At 40.0% G+C, this 23,505-nt stretch overlaps 1 protein-coding gene and 1 non-coding gene across 2 annotated transcripts; both read left to right on the top strand.

Moving 5' to 3' along the window:
* The first annotated feature begins 4,308 nt into the window (after positions 1-4,308).
* Positions 4,309-23,486, top strand: LOC129420864 (uncharacterized). The gene is made up of 7 exons (XR_012369283.1): positions 4,309-4,358; positions 4,884-4,917; positions 20,617-20,886; positions 20,974-21,123; positions 22,498-22,543; positions 22,637-22,685; positions 22,773-23,486. It is a non-coding gene; the product is annotated as an uncharacterized protein (transcript).
* Positions 5,204-16,873, top strand: plekhs1.1 (pleckstrin homology domain containing S1, tandem duplicate 1). The gene is made up of 11 exons (XM_055176008.2): positions 5,204-5,318; positions 5,402-5,551; positions 6,564-6,609; positions 6,708-6,767; positions 6,928-7,008; positions 7,148-7,264; positions 7,356-7,411; positions 7,585-7,689; positions 16,153-16,239; positions 16,416-16,548; positions 16,636-16,873. Exons 2-11 carry the CDS (start codon positions 5,439-5,441, stop codon positions 16,705-16,707), a joined length of 870 nt encoding a protein of 289 aa, XP_055031983.2. The 5' UTR covers positions 5,204-5,318; positions 5,402-5,438; the 3' UTR covers positions 16,708-16,873.
* Positions 23,487-23,505: the final 19 nt, after the last annotated feature.

Here is a 23,505-nt window from a genome sequence, read left to right as displayed (position 1 = left end):
AACTATAAAAGTTCATTAGGGTTTCAAGAAAATATAAAAAGATGATTCAGTATTGGTAATAAAAACATTCTTTGAGAAAATTTATATTTTTGACTAAAGTGTCACATTCATAATGCTGTATTTGCTTAAATGTTTACTGTTGGTGTGTAAATACAACTTACACTCTAAAAATGTCTGGGTTATTTTTTAAGCCATGTTGGGTAAATATTGAACACACTGCTGGGTTCAAATTAACCCAATGCTAGGTTGTTTTAACCTAACTGTTGGGTTATTATAACCCATGGATGCATAACAACAACCCAACATTGGGTCATTTTTAACCAAGTGTTCTGTCCAATATTTACCCATTATGTCTGTTGAATGCTTTATTCTGAATGGTTGAGAAATGTTCCATGGGTGTTGATTATTTTTTCTGTAAACTGCACACCTAACCTGTCAAATATCTTAAAAATATGTAGGCACCAGAGCAATGTTTGTGGTAACCGTAATTGACTCCAGGCCTTCGCGTCGTTCCGCATTACCACCTTGGGTGTGCATTATTTTCTTAAAATTCAACGACCCGTCATCAATTATTCCTTACTTATGGGTTAAAAATAACCCATCCATTTTAGATTGTAAGTTTCCTTTAGAGATGTCAAAAAAGATATTACACTTTGCTTTAAGATTAAGTGGAACTGATAGTTGAGTTTAATATGATATTTGTATCAATTATCATAATTATTTTATTTAGGAGTCTTATTTCATATTATATTTGAATCATAACATCTTGCGTTTCCGTCATTTTTACCAGACATTCGACAGAAGCAACACACACACACACACACACACACACACACACACACACACACACACACACAAACAAAAGTAAAGACGAATGAAATACAAATTATTTAAAAAATGTGTCTGGCATATGCAAATTTACAATTTGCAGTGCACATTTCGATTCGTCACGTTTTTTGGTCTTCTCACATACAGTATGTTTCAATAGATGTATATTGCTATGTGGGAACCAGAAGATAAAATTACACACTATATGCATTATGCCCTTAACTTATCACCCATCACAGCTTGGTTGTTCAGTCAAATTTTTAGTATTTATGATTCAGCAGTCTTACAGTAGCTTGTCTTGCTTGACTAGTTTTCACTGATTACTCCTGCTGATGACAGACATTTGGCACAATTTTAGTATCCTGATACCAGAGGAGTGTCATTGTACATGATCTGATGATTCATCTCAAGTCTTTTTGTTTAGTTGGTTTTGGTTAGATGTTGCTTTTATTTGGTTTTCTATATCACATTGTATATTTTCAATACATTGAATAGATCTCTCTAGCAACGTTGAAACCGCACTGGCAGTATCACTTTAGTATAGGGATCAATTCTTACTTTTAACTAGTTTCTTATTAGCTTGCATATTGGCTGTTTATTAGTACTTATATAGGACATATTATTGCCTTGTTATGCATGACCAAATTGTACTTCCCTTACAATACCTAAATCTAACCGCTACAACAACTACCTTATTAGCTATTACTTAGCAGTAAATTAGGAGTTTATTTAGGCAAAAATAATCAATATGTGTTCCCCATACTAAAGTGTTACCCCACTGGCTTATATGGGTGTTCTTTGATTGAAAGCAGATTATTGAGGTCAAACAGCAGCAGGGATGAAAGAGGTTTTTGTTCATCAGACTGCATAAATGGTGCATTGATGTCAATATACAGTACGTTTATCCTATAGACCATTAGGTGTTTGCAAACAGAGATGGCGTTTTTTGTGGGCGGAGCCCAGCTGGTGGCAGAACGTGGCAGTAGCATTAAACTGTGATTGTTATGGATCCGGTGTTCTGTCAAGGTCTGTTTCCCCTATGTTTACATTTAGTGTAATGTTTCTTATAGCGTTTATATCATGTTACGTTTATTTTTTAGATAAATTAAAACTTTAAATGACTTGGCTACTGATGTGCTTGTATGTAATTTATATGTATCGCTTTATATACATTAAAGCAATACTATCATGTATTTTATATAACACCATTTATTAAATATTTCATCATTTTCCTGTTTTTCTATTATTTCTTCCTTTTATATATATATATTTATACAAACATGTACATAGCCTACATGTTTGTTCTAAACTAAAACTTTGTTATTATAAAATTATTATGTTAACATAAAAATGTTTATGCATAGGCCTGTTTATATATTGATACCACTTTACAGCATGTGTCTGTTATATTTATATGTTTATTAAAGCAACACCAAAGAGGTTTTTTTTCCTTAAAATAACATTTCCAAAAATGTTTCAGTCGTTCATCCACTCGAAACAGGGTGAACGGCACTTTCAAATTCGCTTTGCAGCCTTCTATAGGCCAAAACCCCACTAAAGAAGTTTCTAACCGTCGGGTCGCGGTCCTGTAGTTTGAGTGAAAACTACAAAAACTGGTTTTACGGCAGACCTACAATCCACTCAAAGCCAGCTTTGCTGCAGTATTTACGACAGTGGTAATGGACAATTCCGCTTCCAACCTGTAGAGGGAGCAAAGAGCAAAAACTCTTAAGGGGTGTGCACACCAAAGCATTTACGCCCGCGTCCGGCGCATGTTTTCAATTTTTTCCAATGGATGCTCATTGTTTTTCAAATAAGCCAGCAGCTAGCGGTTTTCTCATCCGCACTGAAAACCGGCGCCCGGTGTTTTTTTCGCCCTCAGCGCTGTTCAACAAAATGTTCAACTTTGGATGAAAAGCTCCGCTCGTCAATGTCAGTTCTCACGCGACCGTTCAATCACAGTGGAGGAGGGGCGGGACAAGAATCAGAGCAACCAACCGTCTCACAGCTGACATATCAGAGCTACCAAAGCGCTTAGCTAAAGAAAGCTGGCACTCAGCTGAAAAACAGCTGGAATTCGGCGTTGTCCAGGCGTTTTCAGCCGTGTTTAAAAGTTTTGGTGTCCACAACCCCTTAGTGTTGATTTAAGTATGTAAACATAATAGTTTTAGAACAAACAGGAAGGTAAAAAGAAATAACAGAAAACTGAAAAATTGTGAAATATTTAATTAAATTGTGATATTATTGCTTTTTCAGTATAACCCATTCAAATCTTTAATATTTTAAATAATTATAAATGTACCGGGATAAAAACGCTAAAAGAAACAAATAGAGGCGACAGAACACCGGACAACTTCTCTGATTATTTTCTATTCTAATTATTAAAAGATTTCCAGCTGATTTCATTATTACAATGTGTCCGTTTAAGGGCTTATTGCAACCATAAACACTTACGATTATCTTCAAATGGTGTCTTCGACGATGGTGTTCTATAAAAATTAATGCCATCTCAACAGCACAACAAGACATTTTCTAGTGAGCTATCTTGCTCATTTCACTTTTTTTCTGCCACCACATTGTGCGCGCAGCTTGCAGTGACGTAACTGTGACGTCTACCGCAAAAGGTCTATTGTGTGAAAATAAGGATTAAACTCAAATCAGGCTTAATCCTTTCTTTAAACTGGAATGAGGACCACATTTCCCAAATGCACTAAAAAAAGAAAATCATGGCCAGAGATACCACAAGTGCACTGTATAAGACATTGAAAATAAGACTTGATTTGTTTCCTCATATCTATGGGTTCTTCTCTATACTGGAATGTTATGTTCCCAGAAGTCCACATGTGCACATGCACACACACACACAAATGTTTCAGGTAATTGGGTTTTATCTGATTTTTACTGAGAAATGTGCAAAACAATTCTTACGGTAAATGCTAACTTGCTGTAAGGCGCAAGATCAGGGCACTTCTAATCTTAGATCTTGTATGATTGTAAAGAATTATCTGCAATCTAAGGTTCATGATGAAGATGACTAATTGTTGCAAAAATAAATGTGAATGGTCTCCACATGGACTTCGAGTCAAAGCTATAGGGGAAACATGAGCCAGTGACATTGAATCTAATATTGTAAGGAGAAGAGAAGATAACTTTATATCATTTTTATATCCTATTTTAACATATATCAGTGCCATTGTGTCTCAAGATGCACACCAGTATTGTTTTTGTAAGCTTTGTTTGTAAAAACTACAAATGTCCTAATTTAACTAAATTCTAGTCCTGGGTTAATCTAAACCCTGTCCGGGAAACTCACCCACACTGTACTATTTCCTGTAACGAAATGCGAAATGTTCAATATAAACATTTAAACAAACAGAAATGAATGATATTTTTCCAACAAAGGAAGGAATCTTTAACCAGAAACTCCACCTCCTTTAAAGCTCTTAAAAATAGCTTCCTATAAAACTAACATCATGACATGTACATTCTGAGTGCACGATAATACAGAGGACACTATATTTTTACTTAAGGTAATGTATTTTTAATGTATATTACTAGTATAAATTTGATCACTCACTGTTTGATTTATGATATTTAAAGACAAAAGCTAATATTTTGCTACAATGTGCGTAATATTAAACAGCACTCGGTGCATAGACAAATGTGACTCTGTCTGTAAAATCCAGGCTGAAGTCTCAAAATCTAATTATGAGCTTTGGAGCATGAAAGTTTAATTGATTGATCTTATTTTAATTTTTGACATGACCTTACTCAGTCAATTCAAGGTTATGTATTCACCAAATGTTCTTTACATAAGACTTTAGCATAGAAAATGAAGAAATGTAAATGTAAAAGAAAAGTTTTTTTACCTTTGGCAAACTTCATTTTGATTCATGGTGACAAGCTAGTTCATGTAAAGCTGTAAATATAATGCCTAACTTTAATACATTTGTATGCATCATTTGTTAAAATGTATGGTGTATGTAATGGAATGCAGTAAGACAATATATCAATCAATGTAATATATAAATCATAGTTTCTGTTTATGCACAAAGAAACCATTCACCAAAATGTGCAGCAAAAATGCAGGTATGTCTGGAATCTTTTGCCTATTGAATAATTAGATGAGAGACATTTATTTATTTTTATAAATAGATAATAAAGAATTCATAATGTTACATTGTGGCTGACCCTCATTTGTACACGTTCGCTTTAAGCATCCAAAGTGGAGGAAATGCACACAGGTTACCTGTACAAGTCCCCTCCTGCTGTTTTCATAAAAAACCTGATATACTATTTAAATCCCCAAATGTAAATTTAAGTAAGATATGTGTATAATGTCTATCTCATCTAATCAGTTTGCTGTTGTTGCAGATATCATGGAAGCGTCGCCTTTTTGTGCTTGTCAAGACAAGCGACAGCAACTTTGAGCTAAGATATTACAGAAATAATGAGAAAAAAACACTTATAAAATCCATAGATGTTTCCACGTAAGGAGAACAATTTCATTCACTTTTCACATAAACAATAAATGAATCATCTGTAATGATGTATATATTATTTTCCCATCTAGCATTACAGAACTGAATTGCCCTAAAGAGCATCCTTTTATGGAATGGATCTGTAAAGCCTTTAAGTGTAATGCATCCTATGTACTGTTCATGAAGGCAGAAAATCCTAAAGACAAGGTTCAAAGAGAGTATTTCTTCATAGGAGAAACCAGGTATACTGTGACCACTACAGTAGTCTATAATTATACACTATAATTATAGACAAGAAAGAAATAATGAGACTTCATGTCAATCACTTTCTACATTTCTCTTTTCTCAGTCTAAAATAAATTGTGCTAAAAGCACTAAAAATCATAGGGAAACCATTTTTAGTGTTACGTATCACCTATGAAGAACCATCCAGGGGTGATAGCAGCATAGACATTAGAGGTGCACCGATAAATGGCGACATACGGTAATAATACGTGGCCGATAACTTTTCTGAATCGCGCAGCCGATATTATTTACAGCTATTTTATGTAATACGGATTTTGATCAGTAATTCCTTTTCGATCTGAATGTTAGTTTGAGTCGTTTATAGCACGCATTTGAAAAAACAACACTCGTCAAACATAATCATTATACATATTCTTAATTATCATGAAAATACCTGAAAAGGTTTTTAGAACAGCATATATAAATATATCCTTAAGCCATTTCCTGGAGTTGCGTGTGTATGCTTATTCGTCTACAGCGCATATTGAGTTTCTGTACGAGAGCGCCCCCTTGCTTTTGGATGTATTGGCATTTCACCGTAATTCATTGAGAAGCATAGCAAGCATCATCGGCCGATATATCGGTTCTATATATCACTAAAGGGCACACAGGTACTAGAGGGTTTTCACCGATGTCACGTTCTGGGCGGTAACCCGGATGTGCGGCCATTGTGGAGGCACTCAGTGTAAAGAACTGAACGGAGTACAATGGAGTATTGCGCGCTTTGGATACTTTAAGTGAATTTAGAGATGTCTAAACAACAGAAAATGCGTCTAAGATGCAAAGGCATATAGGGAAGGACTTGTATTTCGAGAAATTACAATTTATATCCCTACGAGTTAGCTCCCTCTTCTTGGATTCGTGACGACCCGGCATCTCCTTAAAACACTAAATTCAAGTCATGTTTAATATTATTGTATGTGCATGTTTGTAAATAGATGTAGTTATTTGTATTCTGATGTTTTTTAGTGAAGAAGCAGATGGATGGTTCAATGCCTTACTCCAGGTGCAAAAGGTATAACATTCCTCTTTCTAATTCACAAATAAAAACACCCAAATTATCATAAAAATTTAAAAATATAATAATTTCTTATCTGTAAACTTTTCTCACAGTATAACAAATACAGCACCGACTCTGAACCACAAAACACAACTAAATTATATTCAAGACAGGTAGAACATCAACAAACATAACACAATGATCAGTTTGCTTTCTTTGTGTAAAACAATTATATAACACAAATAATTAAATAAGTCAAAAATCCCCTATATTTTCTATGTGTACCATAATAACGTACTTATACATCAAGGTTTCATTTGGTTTTCCCAGCAGATTAGTTCTACATCACAACCTGTACCACTAAACATTAATGAACCCAAGTCTACTGATGACAACTCAGACGATAGTGATCAGGTACCTCAATAACATGCTGTACATGTATGTCGATACTTTGTGGCATAATAAAAAGCTAGGCACATAGGAAGACTTATGATATTCATGTAATACTCAAGTCTAAATATGTTCCCATTTTTTTTCTGTATCATGATATTAGGATGGAGGTGATCGTGTACCACCACTGCCTCCCAAAAGGATATCAGTACATGAATTTGGCAAAACTGAGACCCATAAATGTGACCAACAACACAGGAGGCACCCATCCATATTAGAGGTTTGGCATAGTCAAATTCACAAACACACAACTCACATAGACAAATCTCATACACACAAGTTATTATAAAAATGATGTTTTATGGATTTAGGTGGAAATGGATCATACTGCAGAGGAAAGCAGCAAAGACAACAAATTATCATCAGGGTATAAAAATTTACATTTACCAACCCTATATCCAAATATTTTTTTCATTATTTATTGACATTGGATTTTTTTGTTTACTGATTTTTACAATCTTTACTGCATAGACTTGACTGACTGAATAAAACTGTTATGCATTTCTGAGTTACGTAGTAAAGATATTTTTTTAACTGAAGGAAAAGGGCTACCGCTACTGAAGAAAGTCTTCTAGATTGTGTCACGAAAGCTTTTAATAATATGCACACACACCAAAAATCCGATGAGGGGGAAGAAACTCTGAGGTAATGATCACACATACTATTTGTAATAAATGATGCATGCTGTTAGTTATCAGATTGCAATGAACCAAATGTAAATTCATTTGTAAAAACAGACGCATTTGCAACCAAGAGAAGGCTGCAATTTTTTATTGTAAAGTCCAGACTGCTGCTAGATGACAAAAACATAATTGCTCATATTGTAACTTGTTATAATAAAATACCAGTCAGCTTTTCTGTTGAATATGAGCGAGATAAAAGAGATTTTATTCTTATAAAAAAATTGACTTGAAAAATGAAAACTGCACCTCTACTAAGATAAATGGCAAGAGATGTTTATGTTATCAGAATGTTGGAAAGAAGTTAAATAAATGTACTTCATTTTAATTATAGTTGTCATTTTAACTTACATTATTTTTTATCTTGACTATACACTGTTAAATATTTGCTGTAATTATGCAGCTGGTTGCCAGTAACTTACTGTAGAAGATAAAGACTGAAAATGTTTCATGTTCATTTAACTTTGAAAAACTGTTGCCAGTAAATAACATAAATGTAAAATCTTCAGTAAGTTACTGGCAGCTAGTTGCCAGTAATACCCACACTGTAAAAAATACTTTGCTGCCTTAAAATATTTTGTTAAATCAACTCAGATTTACAAGTCATGTCAACAGAGATGAGTTGTTACAACTTATAAAAATAGTTGAGAAAAGTCAACTTAATTTTATAAGTTGTAACAACTCACATGTAGTTATAACAACTCATCTCTAGTCAAAAGAAATAATAGTAAGTTGAAATGACTTGTAAGTCCGAGTTGATAAAGAAAAATAGGGCAGCAAAGTATTTTTTACAGTGCAGTAATACTGTAATTTCGACAAAAACATTTTACGGTGTAGTGATCAGTGTCTGTAACTTATAAAATAAAGTTGAATTAGCTTAATTTATTTCAGCTTTATTTTATAAGTTACAAGAACTTATCACTAGACAAGGTAAAAAATAAAAGTCAAAATGACTTAAATGGGACATATCATGAAAATCGTCTCGGTTACGTATGTAACCCTCGTTCCCTGAAGGAAGGGAACGGAGACGTCACGTCGTGACCGACGAATTGGGAACCGCTTCGCGGGTGACCTATCTACTTCGAGAACTATCAAAAACGCCAATGAACTTGGCATGCAGGTATTTGCATAATGCCGGCGCCACCCCGCCAGGTGCGTATATAAGGCGCAGGTGCATAATACCAAATCAGCTATATTATTGCTGAGAAGCCGAGCAACAGTGCCTGGCCTGAACAGCAATGGAACAGCAAACTGTGGCGACGGGACGTGACGTCTCCGTTCCCTTCCTTCAGGGAACGAGGGTTACATACGTAACCGAGACGTTCCCTTTCAGTCGGTCACTACGACGTCACGTCGTGACCGACGAATTGGGAATCCCTACCAAAACGCCACTGCAGCTGAACCCTTCCAGTGCCTGCAAAAGCCCTCCGCCCTCCACATAAGGGGTGGAATCTAAGGCGAAATGCAGAAGGCCGGTCACTACCTGTTCCTTAACCCACGATAGTGAAGCAGCGAACTGGGAGAAGCGTCTAAACTGAGCGAAGCTAGAACACTGCGGAAGCCATCCCCTAAGAAGGTTAATGGATGACATAAAAATATATGAAACAACCGACAGGTTGCTCAAATAAAGTCTCTGAACAATACATGGTATGTTGAGAGATGCAGAGCAGGCTCTGCTAAGGAAAAACGTGGAGGATTAGAACCCCACGGACTATACACACAAATGAACCCCACGTAGGGGACAAATGTGGACGCCTAGCCTACACAGGTTTACAGAGAATACATCAGTGATAGGTTGACAGCGGATGCTCCGCAACACCAGCTATCAGGGCGGTGGAGGAGAGGCAAAAACAGTTTTTTAGACGTTTTTGCCCCGATGGCCTTCCATAATGGTTCAAATGTGCAGCACCAAAATAGAGGCTCCAAGCCGACACACGAGCCGACCCTCGGCATTCTTAACTAGTTAGTAGAAAGAACCCGAGTGGAAACCGGTTCGACACGAACACTATAGAACCTTGTGAACGTATTAGGTGTCGCCCAGCCTGCAGCTCTACAAATATCTGTTAGCAAGGAACCGCGAGCCAGTGCCCAAGATGATGCCACACTGCGTGTAGAGTGGGCACGTAAATTAAATGGACAAGGCACATTCTGCTTTTGATATGCGAGGGCTATAGTATCCACAATCCAATGGGACATCCTCTGCTTGGTGACAGCTTTTCCTTTCTGCTGACCACCGTAACAAACAAAGAGCTGATCTGAGGTCCTAAAACTTTGCGTCCTGTCTATATACACACGTAGTGCACGAACAGGACATAACAAAGCCATGGCTGGTTCTGCCTCCTCCAAAGGCAGTGCTTGGAGATTCACCACTTGATCTCTAAAAGGAGTGGTGGGAACTTTGGGCACAAAGCCGGGCCGGGGTCTCAGTGTTACGCTGGATGCAGCCGGCCCGAACTGAAGGCACGATTCATCGACCGAAAATGCATGAATATCCCCTATCCTCTTAACAGAAGCCAAAGCAAGGAGAGTTAAAGTTTTCATTGTAAGAAACTTAACACTCACACTATGCAGAGGCTCGAATGGGGCTTCCTGGAGTGATTTCAGCACCAAGGACAGGTCCCAAGGAGGAATAGAGGGGGGACGCGAAGGATTCAGTCTTCGAGCGCCTCTGAGAAATCTAATGACCAGGTCGTGCTGACCCACTGTTCTACCGTTTACGGGTGAATGGTGAGCTGATATCGCAGCGATATCGACTTTAATAGTGGATGGTGACAGCCTATTCTCCAAACGACGCTGGAGATATAAAAGCACAACACTAATCGGGCATTCTCGGGGGTTTTCACTTCGGGAAGAACACCAGTCGACAAACAGGTTCCATTTAAGCGCGTAAGCCTGTCTCGTAGACGGCGCTCGCGCAGCAGCAATAGTGTTAGATACCTCTTGCGGTAAATCACTCATATCCTCCGTGCCCCGTCCAGAGACCACACATGGAGGTTCCACAGGTCGGGGCGCGGGTGCCATAATGTGCCCTCTTGTTGAGAAAGAAGGTCCTTCCTCAGGGGAATCTTCCACGGAGGGGCTGTCGCGAGGAGAGAGAGTTCTGGAAACCAACTCCTGGTTGTCCAATACGGTGCCACCAACAGCACGCTCTCCTCGTCCTCCCGGATTTTGCATAAGGTTTGCGCAATGAGGCTCACCGGAGGGAACGCGTATTTGCGCATGTTCCGCGGCCAGCTGTGTGCCAATGCATCCACGCCGAGCGAGTCGTCGGCTAGTGAATAGAACAGGCGACAATGGGTCGTCTCTGGGGAAGCAAACAGATCTATCTGCGCTTTGCCGAAACGTCTCCAAATTTGCTGAACCGCAATGGGGTGGAGTCGCCATTCGCCGGGACGCGCAGCCCGAGAGAGCGCATCCGCCTCTACATTGAGCGTGCCCGGGATGTAAATGGCACGACGAGACCTCAAATTCTTCTGACTCCATGTGAGGAGGTGACGGGCGAGATGCGACAGGTGACGCGAGCGTAAACCGCCTTGACGATTTAAGCCCAATACAGCTTGCCCACTGAAGCTAAGCAGGGCTGAGCCTGGTCAGTACTTGGATGGGAGACCACCTGGGAAAACCAGGTTGCTGCTGGTAGTGGTGTTAGTGAGACCAGCAGGGGGTGCTCACCCTGTGGTCTGTGTGGGTCCTAACACCCCAGTATAGTGATGGGGACACTATACTGTCAAAAAAAAAAAAGCACCGTCCTTCGGATGAGACGTTAAACCGAGGTCCTGACTCTCTGTGGTCATTAAAAATCCCAGGATATCCTTCGAAAAGAGTAGGGGTGTGCCCCGGCATCCTGGCCAAGCTTGCCCATTGGCCTACTAATCATCCCTCATACTAATTGGCTATATCACTCGGTCTCCTCTCCACTAATAAGCTGGTGTGTGGTGAGTGGTCTGGCGCAATATGGCTGCCGTCGCATCATCCAGGTGGATGCTGCACATTGGTGGTGGTTGAGGAGATTCCCCCATTCATATGTAAAGCGCTTTGAGTACTGAGAAAAGCGCTATATAAATGTAAGGAATTATTATTATTATTATTATGTACGCCACGGTCACAGTGTTGTCTGTTCGAACTAATACATCTTTGCCCCGTAACTCGTTGCTGAAACGGACGAGCGCAAGATATACAGCCCACATTTCCCGGCAGTTTATGTGCCAATGCAGCTGGGGTGTCGTCCAGACCCCCGAAGCCGCAAGCCCATCGTACGTGGCCCCCCACCCCGTGTCTGACGCATCTGTGCATACTATCGCGTGCCTGGAGACCTGTCTCAGAGGCACACCGGCTCAGAGAAACGCACGGTCTGACCACGGAGTGAAAGTGCGACGACACGCAGGTGTAATGATAACACGGTGAATGCCGCGCAGCCACGCTCTCCTCGGGACTCGATCGTGAAGCCAATGCTGAAGCGGTCGCATATGAAGCAGTCCGAGCGGAGTTACAGCTGCGGCTGCTGCCATATGCCCCAAAAGCTTCTGAAACTGTTTCAGCGGGACCGCGCTCTTGCTCTTGAATGTATCCAGGCAAGTCAGAATCGACTGTACACGCGCCTCTGTTAGACGAGCTGTCAAATCGATCGAGTCCAGTTCCATACCGAGAAAAGAGATTCTCTGCACGGGGCAAAGCTTGCTCTTTTCCCAGTTGACCCGAAGACCCAAACGAGCGAGGTGTTTTAAAGTTAAATCTCTGTGATCGCACAGCGTCTGACGTGTTTGAGCTATTATTAGCCAATCGTCCAAATACGCGAGAATGCGCACACCTCTCTCTCTCAGGGGTTTCAAAGCCCCCTCCACTACTTTGGTGAATACACGGGGCGACAGAGAGAGCCCGAATGGGAGGACTTTGTACTGGTATGCTCGCCCCTCGAACGCAAAGCGGAGAAAAGGCCTGTGTCGGGGGAGAATCGATACGTGAAAGTACGCGTCCTTCAGGTCGATAGATGCGAACCAATCGTTTGGACGAATGCATGGAAATATGCGTTTGGGCGTCAGCATTTTGAACGGCATTCTGTGAAGTGCACGGTTCAGCGAACGCAGGTCCAAGATCGGTCGCAAGCCGCCGCTTTTCTTGGGTACAATAAAGTAAGGGCTGTAAAACCCCGACCTCATCTCGGCTGGAGGGACCGGCTGGATCGCGTCTTTCGCCAATAAGACAGCGATCTCCGCACGGAGGACGTGCGCATCGGCAGCTCTCACCGTAGTGAAACGAACGCCGGAGAATTTGGGGGGACGCCGGGCAAATTGGATCGCATAGCCGAGACGAATCGTGCGTAAAAGCCAACGCGACGGGCTGGGAAGCTGTTCCCACGCCCCCAGATACCGTGCGAGAGGGACTAAAGGCACGATCGGTGTACCCGCGGCGGGCGCAACGGAGGTGATCGCCGGTGTGTGCGTAACGGCCGCACCGACAGCAGTGTTGTGTGTGATAACACTCACCTGAGTCCGTTGCTGGGTGGTTGAGTAAGGGAGGCTCTGCTGAAGACACCTCACACCACTCGATGCACCCTCTGGCGAAGGAGGAGGGAGACGATGGGTTATGAGCCCGTAGCTGTCTCCTACCGGCTGAGAGCGCGGTGGGGTTATGAGCCCGTGCGTCGCTCTCGTTCTCCTCTGATGAGTCGGAGAACGAGGGGGGGTTATGAGCCCTCTCGTATCTCCGGAGCTCATCTGAAGACCTAGAGATGGAAGTGGAATTCGCTCTTTTTGTGGATTTGTGGGTGCCGACTGAAAAGTCGGCGGAACAGAAAAATGAAACAAAAGATTCCCCAACCGGCCCTCCTCCGGTGGGGGGAGTGGTGCCTTCACCATCTCCCGAAGAGCGATCCCCTCCATCTCTAGGTCGCCCGTCTCAGGGCCGCTTTGATCTTCTTTTACCACCCTTTGCAGCGGGCTGAGCGGGCGGGGCGGGCTGCTGACGACCGGTTCCTCGCTTCTTAGAAGAGCCCCGGGGAGGAACGGAGGCGGCCGCCGCAGGACGCCCTCGGCGAGGAGCAGGTTGAGGCGCCAACGTGGATGGGGCAGGCGCAGGACGCTTCCGACGTGGCATGATCTGAGCGATGGCCTCAGTCTGCTTCTTGGCCACGGAGAATTGCTGGGCAAACTCCTCGACCGTCTCGCCGAACAGGCCGGTCTGGGAAACCGGAGCATTCAGGAGCCGGGTTTTATCAGCGTCCTTCATGTCCGCCAGACACAGCCAGAGATGGCGTTCCTGGACTACCAGGGTAGACATCGCACGCCCGACGGCGCGTGCGGTGACCTTGGTCGCACGAAGCGCCAGATCTGTAGCCGCACGTAGTTCAGAGAACTCCGCCGAGTCGTGACCTCCCGCGTGCAGATCCCTCAGAGCCTTAGCCTGATGAACCTGCAGCAATGCCATGGCATGCAGGGCAGAGGCTGCCTCCCCACAAGCCTTGTAAGCAGCACCGGACAGCGCCGAAGACTGCTTACAGGCCCGTGAGGGGAGAGTAGGCTGGTCCCGCCAGGAGGAAGCGACACCGGCCGGACACAACTGCATCGCGACCGGGCGCTCCACTGACGGGATACCAGTGTACCCCTTGGCATCTCCACCCTCGAGAGAGGTGAGAGGTGAAGGCTGATACGGCCGGTTCCGGGCGGAAAACGGGGTTTTCCACGACCGCGTCAGCTCTTCATGCACCTCGGGGAAGAAAGGCACCGGGGCGAGGACTGAGAAGCCCTGGCACCCCCGAAGAACCAATCATCGAGGCGACGGTTCAGGTGGGGGAGGTTTAGTCCACTCCAAGCCGACCGCCTCCGCCGCCCGAGCGAGCATGGCTGCCATCTCAGGGTCGAACGCAGAAGCCGCAACCTGGCCCGAAGGCGGGAGCGGATCCGGATCGACGTCCGAGGCTGACAACCCCCCCTCCGACGTTACGGTGGACATCGCGTCAGGTGGAGGCTCGACAGAGCGCGAGGACACCGTAGAACACGGGCCGCTCGTCTCCATCGGGACCTCCGCTGGCAACGGATCAGGGCGCTGGGAGCTACTGGACGAACCAGCAGACCGACCCAGCACCGTTATACGGAGGTCATCCTTCGCCAATCTGGTAGCTGCGCCCTTAGCAGCACCAGACTGGGAAGGCGGGGGCCGTTGCCGGAGGAACGACACCCGTCTCCGCAAATCCGCTATAGTCATGCCCTCGCAGACGGGGCATGAACTATCACGCAACGCTGCCTCTGCGTGCTGGAGCCCCAGACACGAGAGACAACGCTTGTGGCCATCCTGGGGGGCGATGAACACACCGCATCCAGAAACGGAGCACGGACGGAAATCCATCTTTAAAAAGACGACCCCGACCGTGACACGAATGAGTGGCTGTCTTTAAAAAGACACAAAGCTCAAACGTGCTGCTCTTTTAGGGAAATCACTCTTTTGTGCGAGCTGGTGAAACACACAGGGAGAGGCAAACGCACTCACTCGAACTCAAGTCCTAAATTAAAGAGACAGAGAGAGAGAGAAAGGGTGGAAAAAACACTGCGAGCCTCCACTGAGGTGTCTTTGCCCAACCAACTTCAGCAAGCTGAGATATTTTCTTCCCACACAGAACAGGATCTACGAAGATCAGTTAACAGCTTCTCGAGAGCAGATGTCTGCCGGCTTCGAAGCAGTGAAGCTGATTTGGTATTGTGCACCTGCGCCTTATATACGCACCTGGCGGGGCGGCGCCGGCATTATGCAAATACCTGCATGCCAAGTTCATTGGCGTTTTTGATAGTTCTCGAAGTAGATAGGTCACCCGCGAAGCGGTTCCCAATTCGTCGGTCACGACGTGACGTCGTAGTGACCGACTGAAAGGGAACTGACTTTTTTCCATGTTTAAGTGCTATAATTGGGTCCCCAGTGCTTCTATCGACCTAGAAAATGTGAAAAAAATTAACCCAGTAACTTTTTTGGTAAACCATTCTCTGCAACCATGTGAAAAAATAGCTCATTGAAATTTGGCTCCCCTTGTGATGTCAGAAGGGGATAATACCGCCCCTTAATCTGCACTATCCAACCACGACACTGGCATTTAGTGCAGAGATCAGCTCATTTGCATTTTAAAGTACACAACCAAAAACGGCACATTTTTGGGAAAAGTGGCAATTTTAACATGCTATATAAATTATCTGTATGGTATTTTGAACTAAATCTTCACATATGTACTCTGGGGACACCACAGATTTATTTTACATCTTAAAAAAAGATGTCCCCTTTAAATTTTTAATGACAAGTACAAAAAGTTTTTTTTTACAGTGTAACAGATCCATCAAATTGTATCTTGGACCTACACAAAACTGTCATCTGTTTGTTAATAAACTTACAACAATTAACAGCAAAATCATGGTTTTGCAAAATTTTGACACTGATTTTTATTCTCCAGTGAAACACAGACCCCTGTTAAGGAGATCTGTTTACGTCTTGATGATCTCGCCAGCTTGAAATTAACAGATGAAGCGGGAAAACCATGGTACACTTTTCACAGATAAATTTAAGAACAATGGTCAAAAATACCAGCACACCGGTATTCAAAACACAACATAGACTGGTCTTTTTGAATGTTGAGTTTGGCTATTTGCAGGGAAAACATTTTATGAGTAATAATTGTTATTGTTTCCTACCATGTTTCATGTTCTTCCTCTTCAGTGTATCTGAATGCAAGCAGACTGAGGTCACATGTCTACTCCATAAGGGGGATCAGATCCTGGCTGTCAATGACCTGCGAACAGACACAGCAGAGGAAGTAAAGACATATCTGGGAAGGATTAACGGGCATGAGGTATTTTCGAGCCAGAGTAAAAATGTTTTTGCCAATGTTATCAAAGAGAAACATTATTAAGAGTAAACTTATTCTTTTCCACTATAGGTGAAACTGACAATTCAACAACACCCAAATTCTAACCCTTTGCACTCTGAAGAAACCGAGGACATTGTTTAAATGACCTGATCTTATTTTGGGGTACACATCTGCTCTGCCGTAATCAATTTTTTATTATTTTTTATGAAAATGTTTATGTTTAGCTATTATGTATTAGATACATTTTAAGTGGGTATCTTGTGAGGTCCTTGTATGTGAAATAAACAATCTTTGTTTTTGTTTGTTAAATTGTTAAATTCTTGTCTATGTGTTCTTAAATCACATCGCCGTGAATGCATTTACACAAGAATACTATAACAACTTGGATAGAAAAATATTATGGATTACTTATATTAGTAAATAAATGCTGGGATAGCATAACAGAAATACTGAACTAAATATACAGTACGTAGACATTAATAGTGATTGTGGCAGTTCAGCTGCTAAGTTTTGTGAGGCATTGTAATAGTTCAACCACATGGTGGCGCTTTGATCTTTTTGCAATTCATTTTGCTTTTTACACATAGCAAATTCTACAATTACTGTACATGTTTTTTCATGATTTCTAATTTTGGGAATTTTTGTTTTATTTTTTTTTAATAAACTGACTTTTGCATAAAACCGATTTTGATACAAAATGTGCCTTGTTGAATTAATAAACAACACTTGGTAACAAAATTACTCTTTATCTGAGAGGAATAATATTAAAAATGGGTCAAAACAGCCTGGACTAAACGCGTCATCTTTATAAATAATAAAAAATATAAGTTATTTTAATTGTTAACAAAAACAATGAAACAAGTGTGTAAATGGTCCATGTCCAGAAAGGCAACAAAAACATCATCAAAGTAGTCCATGTGACATCAGTGGGTCAATTAGAATGTGTTGAAGCATCCAAAAAGAACAAAAATTACGACTTTATTTAGCATCGTCTTCTTTTCCAGTTCTGTTGTGAACCGCGTGCACGAGACTAAAGTCACGTAACGGCAGTGACGCGGCTGATGTACAATGTGGCTGACGTGTTATCTGGTGCACCCCAGCTTTTTTTGTGCGCCCGAGCTTCATTTACAGTCTGAGGGAGGCGCACGCTGTAAATGTAGAAAAAAAACACTTCGCAAACATGTCTGAGAAAAACACGTCATCCTCGTCACTGCAGTCACGTGACTTTAGTCTCGCGCATGCGCTTCACAACAGACGCGGAAGAGAAGACAATGCTGAATAAAGTCGTAATTTTTGTTATTTTTGGAACAAAATGTATTTTCGATGCTTCAACACATTCTAACTGACCTGCTGATGTCACATGGACTACTTTGATGATATCTTTATTACCTTTCTGAACACGGACAGTAAACCGTAGATTTTCAATGAAGGGTGAACAAGCTCTCGGACTAAATCTAAAACATCTTAAAGGGGCCATGGCATGAAAATCTGACTTTTTCCATGTTTAAGTGCTATGATTGGGTCCCCAGTGCTTCTATCAACCTAGAAAATGTGAATAGATCAACCCAGTAACTTAGTTTTGGTAAACCCTTCTCTACAAACACATGAAAAAATATTTGGCTCTCCTTATGATGTCATAAGAGGACCTCTTATTATAATAATACCACCCCTTAATCTGCACTATCCAACCATAGTACTGCCATTTAGAGCAGAGGGAAAGAGAGAGAAAAAATAATTCACAGGACAATTGAGTTTCAATTGCAACAAACCACTATCATTGTGATCAGTGTTTGCACTTCATCCGCTCATTTGCATGTTAAAGGACACACCCAAAACGGCACATTTTTGCACACACTTACAAAGTGGCAATTTTAACATGCTATAATAAATTATCTATATGGTATTTTGAGCTAAAACTTCACATATGGGCTCTGGGGACACCAAAGATTTATTTGACATCTTAAAAAAGTCTTGTGCCATGGCCCCTTTAAACTGTGTTCTGAAGATGAACGGAGGTCTTACGAGTTTGGAACAACATCTGGGTGAGTCATTAATGACATTATTTTCATTTTTGGGTGAACTAACCCTTTCAGTAGCATGGGAATATTTGTAGCAATAGCGAAAAACCCATTTATACGTGGTAAATACGTATATCAAAACTTTTTCTTTTGTGAGTGAATGCAGTGCTAAAGACTTCATTTTGACAACTTTAAATTGCGATTTTCTTTAATATTTTGCATCTAGATTTTTGAATAGTTGCATCTTGGCCAAATATTATAATATCCTAACAAACCATGGAAAGCTTATTCAAAAATGTTAAAACATTTTAAAATGTCAAAATTTGACCCTTAAAGGTTTTATGGTCCAGTGTCACATATTTTACCATCTCTGATCCTTAAAAGTTTTTGCGAATAGGCCTTTAGGCCATGAATGAATCAGCAGTTCCCACTGTCATTTTTAATTGACTCAACTAAGTTGCTGTATACTAAATGAATGTAGATATACACAAATATATAATAAAATATTTGGGATCTAGAATGTCTTATTTTGAAGGTCAAACTTCATGATATGGGCCCTTTACAACATCCAACACCAAAAGGCTTAAATAAATCTAACAAGCATAATTTCCCAATTAATTCCCATGCTGGATGTCTTAGATTCCAATAGAGCCTGTGAAATGAGATGCACTATTGCCTGAGGCAGCACCTGACCCTGCAGCAGATAATCAGGTTTAATCTGATTTTTTACGGTAAATGCTAACTTGCTGTAAGGTGCAAGATCAGGGCACTTCTAATCTTAGATCTTGTATGATTGTAAAGAATTATCTGCGATCTAAGATTCATGATGAAGATGACTAATTGTTGCAAAAATAAATGTTCTTATATGTGAATGGTCTCCACATGAACTTGTGTCAAAGCTGTAGAGGAAACAAGAGCCATGTGACATTGAATCTAATATTGTAAGGAGAAGATAACTTTATATCATTTTTATATCATATCTTAACATATATGAGTGTCATTGTTGTGTCTCAAGATGCACACCAGTATTGTTTTTGTAAGCTTTGTTTGTAAAAACTACAAATGTCCTAATTTAACTAAATTCTGGACCTGGATTCATCTAAACCCTGTCCGGGAAACTGACCCACTGTACTATTTCCTGTAAAGAAATGCGAAATGTTTATTATAAACATTTAAACAAACAGAAATGAATGATATTTTTCCAAGGAAGAAATCTTTAACCAGAAACTCCACCTCCTTTAAAGCTCTTAAAAATAGCTTCCTTTAAAACTAACATCATGACATGTACATTCTGAGTGCACGATATTACAGAGGACACTATATTTTTACTTAAGGTAATGTATTTTTAATGTATATCATTGTCTAGTGTCTAGTATCACTGTCTAATATCAAGTCTAGCATAAATGTGATCACTCACTGTTTGTTTTATGATATTCAAAGACAAAAGATAATATTTTGCTACAATGTGTGTTATATTAAACAGCACTCGGTGCATAGACAAATGTGACACTGTCTGTAAAATCCAGGCTGAAGTCTCAAAATCTAATTATGAGCTTTGGAGCATGAAAGTTTGATTGATTGATTTCATTAAAATTTTTGACATGACCTTACTCAGTCAATTCAAGGTTATGTATACTATTCACCAAATGTTTTTTTAGAAAACGAATAAATGTTATGTAAATGTAAAAGAAGTTTTTTTACCTTTAGCAAACTTTATTTTGATTCATGGTGACTGTAAATATAATGCCTAACTTTAATACATTTGTATGCATCGTTTGTTAAAATCTATGGTGTATGTAATGGAATGCAGTAAAACAATATATCAATCAATGTAATATATAAATCATAGTTTCTGTTTATGCACAAAGAAACCATTCGCCAAAATGTGCAGCAAAAATGCAGGTATGTCTGGAATCTTTTGCCTATTAAATAACCAAATGAGAAACATTTATAATTTTTTAAAATAAAAAATAAAGAAATCATAATGTTACATTCTAGTTGACTGTAATTTCTTCATGTTCCCTTTAAGCAGCCAATGTGGAGGAAATGCACACAGGTTTCCTGTACAAGTCCCCTCCTGCTGTTTTCATAAAAAACAGGATATAATATTTAAATCCCCAAATGTAAGTTTAAGTAAGATATGTGTATAATGTCTATCTCATCTAATCAGTTTGCTGTTGTTGCAGATATCATGGAAGCGTCGCTTTTTTGTGCTTGTCAAGACAAGCGACAGCAACTTTGAGCTAAGATATTACAGAAATAATGAGAAAAAAACACTTATAAAATCCATAGATGTTTCCACGTAAGGAGAAAAATTCCATTCACTTTTCAAATAAACAATAAATGAATCATGTGTAATGATACATTTATATATTCTTCTCCTATCTAGCATTACAGAACTTGATTGCCCTAAAGAGCATCCTTTTACTGAATGGATCTGTAAAGCCTTCAAGTGTAATCCATCCTATGTACTGTTCATGAAGGCAGAAAATCCTAAAAACAAGGTTCAAAGAGAGTATTTCTTCATAGGAGAAACCAGGTATACTCTGACTACAGTATTATTATAGACAAGAAAGTCTATAGGTAAAGGGTACCACAACTACAAACACATGTAAATTTGGAAAAAAAATCACCATTTTGTTTACATCACAATACATGATGTGTAGAGGTTGCAAAACCTTTGTTCTATTAACGCTACAGTGAGGTAAACATTGTAAACAAGTCTTCAATCTGTAGGCTAGATTGTATCATGATGTGTGAAACAGAAGATGAGTTATAAATGCACACAGACAATAGGTGGCGGTATGTGGTCTGGATTTGCATGTTATTAAAAATACAAGAATATTAACATCATCATGTTCAGCCCTTTCAATATGAACCGGAGAGTAACATAAATACAAGTGAAAGCTTATTAAAATAAAAACGACCTGTAAGAAGGTGGGAGTGAGTAAAGCTTTTTACATAAAAAACGCGCGCAACCGAGAGGCAGAAAGAAGAGAAGTGCATTGTGTTGTATGCTAGTAGCGGTGTCTGTAAGTCAAAATGCAAAGGAGTTGTTGCGTGGAAAATAGTACCAACAGAGTCAGTGCTGGGTGCCTGATGTTAACATACCAGTAGATGCGACTATTACGTTACTAGCCTAACATTATAATTCATACATGTATCACAGTAACACTGTAAAAATAAAGACAGAAAAACAGATCCAACTAAAATCAAGTTTTATTTATATACAAATAATAAAGAACGCTTCAATAATTAAGGTTGTTGCAGTAGCGGATCAGCTCACCAAGCGGGCTTTCTGCCTACTGGATGCGCGCGCACCCTGTAATGTTTTTGCAACCGCTTGCAACCCGTCTATTGTACGTCATCAAGCCAGAATGCGCTACAGCGAAACATGATGGCGCGTCCTCCAGCTTAAAACCAGTATTACATGTTGGGACTTTTTTAAGGTTATGAAAATATTAATGTGTTTTATCAATGGATTTAGTATAAGAAGGCTATCCTAAATGTTTTTAACAATGTTAGAATTCCAAAATGTTACGTCAAAAAATATTGTTTAAAAAAAACTTTTTTTCATTACATCATCTATAAACGTAATTTGTGAGTCCTGTCAAATCGACATTGAAAGTGAAGATGACTACTATCATTCCACACTCCTTCACAGCGTCATCAAGTTACACATTGTTTTGCAACCTTTAGCAGCGAATATTGCATATTGTGCCTTAAAGACATTTTATTTAGTGTAATTTATTTTTACAATGATGGTTGTATCAACTATACTGTCAACCATCAACCATGTTTTGTGGTAAAAGTGTAGTAAACATTGAATTAATTTTCGTAAGGGTATAAGTCATGATTAATAGTATTGTATATGCATGTTTGTAAATAGACTTAGTTATTTGTATGTTTTCAGTTTAGAGGCAGATGGATGGTTCAATGCCTTATTCCAGGTTTGGAAGGTATAACATTCATCATTCTAAAGTAAACACTTTAAAATCATCATAACAATGTAAAAATATTATAATGTTGTAAAAATAATGGCCTGCAAACAGACACAGCAGAAGACATAGAGACATATCTGAGAGGATTAACGGGCATGAGGTATTTGTGAGCCAGAGTAAAAATGTTTTTGCCAATGTAATCAAAGAGACACATTATTAAGAGTAAACTTATTCTTTTCCACTATAGGTTAAACTGACCATTCTACGACACCCAAATTCTAACCCTTTGCACTCTGAAGAAACAGAGGACATGGTTTAAATGGATGATCTTATCTCGGGGTACACATCTGCTCTGCCATAATCATTTTTTTATTATTTTTTATGAAAATGTTTATCTGCTATGTATTAGATACATTTTAAGTGGGTGTCTTGTGAGGTCCTTGTATGTGATGGGCAATCTTTGTTTTTCTTTGTTAAATGGACATCCTTGTCTATGTGCTCTTAAATCACAAGAATACTATAACAATTTGGATAGAAAAATACTACGGATTACTTAACAATAAATAAATGCTGGAATAGCATTACAGAAATACTGAACTAAATACAGTACCACTGTAGACATTAATAGTGATTGTGAGAAAGTTTTGTGAGCCATTGCACTAGTTCACCCACATGGTGGCGCTTTAATCTTATTGTAGTTTGTTTTGTTTTTTTAAGCATAGTAAATTCTTACCAGTGATTCTACAATTACATGTCTTATCATGATTTCTATTTTTTGGGAGGGTGTAGGATATTCGGTTTAATATGTTTTTTATAAACTGACTTTTTGCATACTACTGATTTTGATACAAAATGTGCCTTGTTGAATTAATAAACAACACTTAGTAACAAAATTCTTCTTTGTCTAAGAGGAATAATATTAAAAATGGGTCAAAACAGCCAGGGATAAACGTGTAATCTTTCATAATGACAAAAATAAG

Source organism: Misgurnus anguillicaudatus, chromosome 4 (assembly GCF_027580225.2).
Source record: "Misgurnus anguillicaudatus chromosome 4, ASM2758022v2, whole genome shotgun sequence".
NCBI classification, from domain to species: Eukaryota; Metazoa; Chordata; class Actinopteri; order Cypriniformes; family Cobitidae; genus Misgurnus; species Misgurnus anguillicaudatus.
The sequence above is the reverse complement of the archived record's forward strand: the minus strand, read 5'-3'. Positions and strand labels throughout refer to the sequence as shown.

What these genes read in the sequence shown, in the direction of transcription:
- plekhs1.1 (XM_055176008.2), top strand. Translation starts at nt 5,439, where the DNA reads ATGGAATGGATCTGTAAAGCCTTTAAGTGTAATGCATCCTATGTACTG. An exon ending in TTCTTCATAGGAGAAACCAG is followed by an intron (nt 5,552 to 6,563) that starts GTATACTGTGAC and finishes GATGTTTTTTAG; the next exon opens with TGAAGAAGCAGATGGATGGT. An exon ending in CCTTACTCCAGGTGCAAAAG is followed by an intron (nt 6,610 to 6,707) that starts GTATAACATTCC and finishes CTTTTCTCACAG; the next exon opens with TATAACAAATACAGCACCGA.